This window comes from Cyphomyrmex costatus, unplaced genomic scaffold (assembly GCF_001594065.2).
Source record: "Cyphomyrmex costatus isolate MS0001 unplaced genomic scaffold, Ccosl1.0 scaffold2181, whole genome shotgun sequence".
In the NCBI taxonomy this organism is placed as follows: Eukaryota; Metazoa; Arthropoda; class Insecta; order Hymenoptera; family Formicidae; genus Cyphomyrmex; species Cyphomyrmex costatus.
Window position 1 is genome coordinate 1 of NW_017276237.1, and position 7,379 is coordinate 7,379.

General features: G+C 28.5%; 2 protein-coding genes across 2 annotated transcripts in view; one reads left to right on the forward strand and one right to left on the reverse strand.

Moving 5' to 3' along the window:
• Window positions 1-5,702: 5,702 nt before the first annotated feature.
• LOC108773704 (uncharacterized) lies at window positions 5,703-6,712 on the reverse strand (the record flags this gene model as incomplete). Its single annotated transcript, XM_018539610.1, has 2 exons — window positions 6,593-6,712; window positions 5,703-6,126 (listed from the first exon to the last, which is right to left on the reverse strand). Coding segments are annotated over exons 1-2 (544 nt in total), but the record flags the coding sequence as incomplete, so codon positions are not given.
• Window positions 6,713-6,862: 150 nt separating this feature from the next.
• LOC108773705 (vegetative cell wall protein gp1-like) overlaps window positions 6,863-7,379 on the forward strand; it is a 1,802-nt gene continuing 1,285 nt past the window's right edge. Inside the window, exon 1 of the mRNA XM_018539611.1 lies at window positions 6,863-6,907. Coding sequence (XP_018395113.1) covers window positions 6,863-6,907 — 45 coding nt within the window. The remainder of the gene's footprint in view (window positions 6,908-7,379) is intronic.

A 7,379-nucleotide genomic window follows, 5' to 3' on the forward strand; every position in this document is an offset into this window, starting at 1 on the left:
CGTCGTCGTCGTCGTCGTCGTCGTCGTCGTCGTCGTCGTCGTCGTCGTCGTCGTCGTCGTCGTCGTCGTCGTCGTCGTCGTCGTCGTCGTCGTCGTCGTCGTCGTCGTCGTCGTCGCCGCCAGCTACGGAATGAGGAAATGCATTCTGGAATTTTTGGCGCAAAAGATAAAAGTGATCGTGACAATATCGATCGCTGCGATCTGTACGATCGTTAAAGTCGGATTATTGAGTGTCTCGGCAATAACAAAAGATTGAGGTTAGGAAATCGATAGCATAGAATAGACGAACACATAAGTGAGGTTAGATATTTTCTGCTTTACTGCTTTATTACACAGATTCTCTGCTGTAATTCCGCTGTAAGAATACAAATTATTTTCTATGTAATTATTTCCTTTTTACAGCATTTGGTTTGGTTACTTATTTACCGAGACACTACCGTGTCTCCAGATCTGTTTATTTGTTTGGCAGATACCTTAATTTGTCTTCTCTATTCCTTATATAATTATAAAAGAATTGATTCTTTTTTTACTTTGTTGATAGGAAAAGTCTGAAAAGAAAAAAGGTACGGATTTAAAAGATTCCTCCATTTTCTTTTCAGGACTTTCCCTTCAATAAATTTGAAGATAAAATACAGCACAAAAAATCAATTCTTTTATAATAATAAAGATAAAACTTATTTATGCAGTTACTCAAAACATAAAATTACTTGGTTTTAGTATTGAAATCTTTAAATAATTATCTAATAATGAAATATATTATCATAGATAATAACTGATATATTATTGAAGGTGTTAGTTCAATAATATATAAGTCATTTTTCATGGTAATATGTACCATTATCTTTCAATAATAAAATGTATTACGTTAAAATAGACAATTTGGTATAAGAATTCTTTTAAAATTAATATTGATCTTTTGTGATTTATTTTAAGAAAACTGATATATATATATATATATACAGTTTAATCTCTCACCTAGAACACTATATTTGATTTAAGATTTTGGAGTGTAAGTTAACTAGTTTTCAATCACGTATATCTTCATAAGTATACGTTTACAAATTCTTATTCTAATTAATAATTATGGTAATATCGTGAAGGATTGTTCTGATAATCAATTTCGTAATAACATTATACCAAAAAATTCTATTACATATAATTAAATACGCTAATAAACATAATTTTTGAAAAAAATGATTGAAATTATTTTAATTACATTTATATATTTTGCAGGTACACAATTTAGAAGTAATTGATCAAAATAGTGTTCATTTGGGAGGAGGAATGACCATAAAACGATAATGATGCAAAGATATTAGAGAGGTCCAAGTACATTGAAAGTTCTTGATGCCAGTGCTATAATCTTGGATGTGACTAATGCAAAGCTTGTCGACAATAATGTTGCCCTAAATAAAAGTGGTGTCAAAATAGTTGACAACAACGCAGTATAGTACACATTACATTACAATAATAAAAATACATTAAATTCTCAAGGTAATGCAATGCAACCGACAATTTCGACGTTAGAAAACAAACTGATGTATTATTGAAGGTGCCAGTTCAAAGTGAACATTCATAAAATGTATATCCTTTAGTTGCGTATATACGTAATAATGATTTAACAACACATGCACACTAGATGTTTATAATAGTAATATTAAATCATTATTTTTACGTATATATGCAACAAAAGAATATACACTTTATGTATGTTTACTTCGAACTGGCACCTTCAATAATATATGAGTCATTTTTCATGATAATATGTATAATAGTATTCTTTATATACATATTCATTTCCATTTCATTATCTTTCAATAATAATATAAAAAACTATTATAGTTTGATATCTCTCACCTAGAACACTATATTTGATTCAAGATTTTAGAGTGTAAGTTAACTAGTTTTCAATTAGTATATCTTCATAAGTATATGTTTACAAATTATTATTCTAATCAATAATTAATGTCATGATTGTTCTGATAATCAAATACGCTAATAAACGTAATGAGTATTTTGGTATAATGTTATTAAGAAATTGATTAACAGAACAATCGTTCCTCACAATATTAATTATGAATTAGAATAATATTTTGAAAATGTATACTTATGAAGATACACGTGATCGAAAACTGTAACTCACACATGTGCTTCAAAATCTTGAATCAAATATAGGGTTCTAATTGTAAGTGAGAGATCAAAATAACAGTTTTTTATATTTCAAAACTGAATCACAAAAGATGAGTATTAATTTCAAAAGAATTCTTATTGCTCCACAATCTTGTATCAAATATAGTGTTCTAGGTGAGAAGATCCAAATAACAGTTTTTTATATTTCAAAACTGAATCACAAAAGATCAGTATTAATTTTAATAGAATTCTTATATCAAATTGTCTATTTTAACGTAATACATTTTGTTATTGAAAGATAATGATTAATATATATTATATAAAAAAAACCTTGGCATACATAGTGAGGTATTAAAGTACATGTTCCAGTTAGTCTTACAATTAGTCAAATCAGACGTAAGTTCGGCACTGTTGGGTATTACTGAAGAAGAAGAGAAGGGAGAACTGTTGTTTTTCTTACCTTATTATTTTCTTAAATATAATGACACGTATCTGGAGACACGGTAGTGTCTCGGCGCTAAGGTATATCCACACAAATTTGCATAGCCGCATAACCATAAGCATAAAAACGTGAACCAATCACAAGGTTAATATAAGCGACGCCATATTGGCTCAAAGAATTTACATATGGCACGAGCAAATATTGAAATTTTTATGGTATATGAACAAACGTGCATAAGTAAATGGACCAATCACATACTTGTTGTGTAGAGCAGAAATATTGCATATGCGTAAGTAGAAAAATTTCATATTGTTGAAATTTTTATGTTATGCAGAGCCAATTAATCAATGAGCTGCTTATAGAACAGTTTTATGATTCACTTTATATATTTGCATCGTAGTATTTTATAATTGTTAACCTAAATAGAGTAGTCAAGCGATAGATAAATATTTCAGTTTGCAGGGCAGAACGACGCTTTTCTCAAATTCTTTTATTTTGTGTAAAACTGTGTAGACGCAGAGAAGTAATTATTCTCAATAATTACCTATATAAATACACAGGATAGCATTTTTTATTTCTTAAATGAATTTTGAACAAGTCATGGATGATCAAAATCAAGAATTTGCATATGAATATTGTGAAGAAAACACTGACACTATGTTGATTGATCTTGTTAAAAATTTTCCTTATCTTTATGATAAAAGTCAGACAGATTTCAAGAATACACACAAAAAGGATTGTGCATGGATGAAAATCTCTTCAATTTTAAAATTAACAGGTAATCTTTTATATAAATAATTAAACATTTCTATATGTGATATTTCTAACCTTGCTTTTTATTAATGTCATTTTTATGTTTATATATTAGTTTCGGATTGTTTAAGTAGATGGCAAAGACTTCGAGAAAAATTTTCTCGCGAAAAGAAAAAAAGGGAATTAGAAAGTCGTAGTGGCAGTGCAGCATGCACAAGATCTACATTCTTATTATATGATCAAATGAAATTTTTAGATTGTTTTGTCAAAACCAGAAAGTGAGTTCTCAACTATTATCTTAATTTTAAGATAATCTAAATTATATGTTTTTATCTATATATAATTAATATGATATTTTTAGAATATATTCGAATATTGGATCAAAAGGCACATATTTTACTACTAACAATAAGCCAAAAAATATACAGAAATATGTAACACATACAGTCACATCTGCAAGCAAGTAAATATAAAAATCTTTAGTAATCTTTAATCAGCTCTACCTATCCATGATATTTGTCAGGAGATTTATGGGACTCTGTGTATATATATATATATTTATAATACACATAATAGCAATTACCTTTTTTTTTAGTACTTCTATTTCAACTGACAATGAGTTGATGAAACCATCATTATCATTATTACCATCACAATCCTCGTCTTCATCTCCATCTTCATCTCAATCGTTGTTGCAATCCTCTACTTCAATCTTATCTCCTAATATTGATAAACCATGTATATCGTCAGTACAATCACGTACGAAAAGTAAGCTAGAAAATAAGGAAAATGAGGATAAAAAATATAATAAAAGGAAGATAACAGAAGAGACAGATGAAATAGAGACATCAATCAAGAACTTATCATCTATCGTAACTCATCATATTTTACAAAAGCCAAAAATGGACGAAGATGATTATTTTTGTCAAAGTATCGCGCATCAGTTACGTAAAGTAGAGGAACCACGAAAAACAGAGTTAAAGGGACAGATAATGAAAATTGTATACCAATTGTAAGGGTAAATTTTAATTATTTTATTTTTTACATTAAAAAGTATATTTAGCTTAATTGACATTGCAGTTATTGTATGTATATATATGTATCTTTCTAGAAAAATACGCTTACAATTAGTAGATAAACATCTGATTCCACAGCCACAAAAAGAATGTATGTGTATACTAGAAATGGACGAAGTGGGTACAATGTAGAAAATTTTATTCTTGACAACATTACGTAACATTTTTTTATGATTAGTCATACATTAGTTTTGTTTCTTTTTCAAAGTCTATTATCTATACATTAAGATAGTTTTAATTTTATAAAGTAATGTTTAATTAAGTCGATTCTCTATCTTAAAAGAGGTGAACATTTCAAAAGTGAATTTTTTTATTAGAATATAATTTCATTGATAAATATCGAGTAAATTTGTTTATTTTAGTATTTTTTATCTTGTTTCAAGATATGGAATCAACCTCTTGGATTAACAGTATTTTAGTTTATCGCCTGTGCAATTGTCAAACAAAGACTGTTCTTAGATAACTAATTTAATTTCAAAAATAATATATATTGTGACAAAAGTTTTTGTGATAAAAGTTAGTAATTACAAATATAATATAAATATAAACTTAATAATATAAGTAATCTCAAATGTTTTATTATTCAGAATAATTAAGTATGAAATTTTTTTTTTATTTACGTTAAAAAAAAATTTTCGAAAACTTTAAGTTATTGCGTATAAAACTGGATATATATAATATACAGTTTACTTTTCGAAAGTTTTAAACTTGTTAAAACAAAAAATATGGAATAGAAACTAAATACGCTTGTCACTTTGATATGATTAGCTTATAATTCAATAGTTGTTGCAAATAATCATTTGTATTTCTATACGTTCTATGATAAGATAAATAAAAGATAATTTAAATACAAATTTTAGAATATTATTCATATAGTAAATCACTATTAAATCCTTCATGTACGCGTTCATATTGCCATGTAACTTCACCTTCAAGTGATAACAAATATTTAGTTAAAATTTCTCGTTGTTCATAGGCTTCACGAGTTGCTCTATGTGCACTAGTAGGTCTTAAATCTTCAATACTTGATATTTCATTTCTCCATGTTCCTGGAAGTATTCTTCTCATATCATCATCATGATCAATAAAATTTGATGGGCAATAAATTTGTTCACAAGCTGGATGTTTTGCATTTTCCGTCATTAAAAAATTATGTAAAATTATACATGCCATGACAAATCGATCTACTGTTGACGGATGAGCACATATTGGACGACGAAGTATTCGCCATCTTGATACCAGAATGCCGAAAGCATTTTCAATGACGCGTCTTGCACGTGACAAACGATAATTAAATATACTTTTATCATTGCTTAAAAATCTACCGGGATATGGACGCATTACATTTTTATGCAATTGGAAAGCTTCGTCACCATCGACAAAATAAGGCAATTCTACTTTAGATTGAGGTAATTTTCTAGTTTCATGTGATATATTGAGTGTTCTATCATATAGTGCTTTTCCAAATATCGATTTAGATAATACTCCAGCATCACAATCACTGCCAAAAGCACCCACATCAACTAAAGTGAACTTATACTCGTAGTCACACATGGCCATAAGCACTACACTAAACGTTTTTTTATAATTGAAATAGAGACTTCCAGACTTTGGTGGTGCTTGTATTTGGATATGTTTACCATCTATCGCTCCTATTGTGTTCGGAAAATTCCAATTTTGCCAGTATCCTGTGCTTATGTTTTTCCATTCGTTTAATGTTGGTATCTTAAACAATATTAAAATTATAATCAGAACTACTTATAAATAAATCAACTAAATATAAGAGCGGTATAATTACGATCAAATATAACCCAAACGGATTTGCACTGACCTAAGTTAGATTACTAGTCTATTGATTGATGTTATATATTATTAGTCGGTACTTATTACAAGACAGTGTTTTAAAATGTTAATACATACTCTACCAATAGTAGAACATACAATGTCATTAATCCAACCTAGGTGATCAGTACAAATTCAGGCTAAAAACGAGATCGAATATTTGAAATAATACATCACATGTAAATAAATTTATCTTACACACAAATATGACTATGCGCTAATTATTTCAGATTAACAATACAATCTAAAATACTAATAACTCCTTCAAATGTAATTAGATCGTTGGTGTGATGCTACTAACATCTTACAATCTGTAAATAATTTCATTACGAAAACAATTAGTCGATACCTTAAGGTATTTAGTACCCAATGCATTTGAAATTATTTCACATGTTTCTGGAATCACAGAATGCGCAGTTGATAATCCAACACAGTACGCTAACGCTATGGATGTCATTTGATCACCCATTGCAAGATATCTATTTTCGTATAAAAAAATAACATTGTCAATAGAGAAAAATAATTTATATATTCTTGAAAAACAGATGCATAAAAAATTTTGTAATTATATTCAAACTACTTTACCTAAGTGTCATAATAAGACGTTGCTCTGGAGGCAATGCTCGCCAATTATTTTTTTGCAAGTAAGGTTGTAGTTTTGAAAGTAATAAGTTAAAAGTATCTTCATTCATCCGAGTATATTTAAAAAATATATCTGCATCATGTTTCAATTCTTGAAACAAATGCATAAAATCTCCTTGATAAGGTCTCATATTATTAATAGGACGAACCCACCATCTTCTTCTTTTATATCTTCTTAAGAAACGACGACTTTTTTTTCTTAATATCAAATAATAGTGAAGTTGTAATAGTAGTAATACAGTTGTATACGATACAGTTTCGTCTTCATCCATGTTAATGGTCACGTTTAGCAGACTCAACAATTCTTCTTCAATAATAATGGCACCCGATTACTAAACTGAGTCGATACTCGATAGTAACGAAAATGGCGAGAACCGAAACAAGTTATTAAGGTTAGTTTCCATATGTTTATGCATACATTATGCGTTTGTCTAGATAGACCTATTATGATTATGATTATGCATATGGTTATGTAAGTTTGTGTGGATATAGCT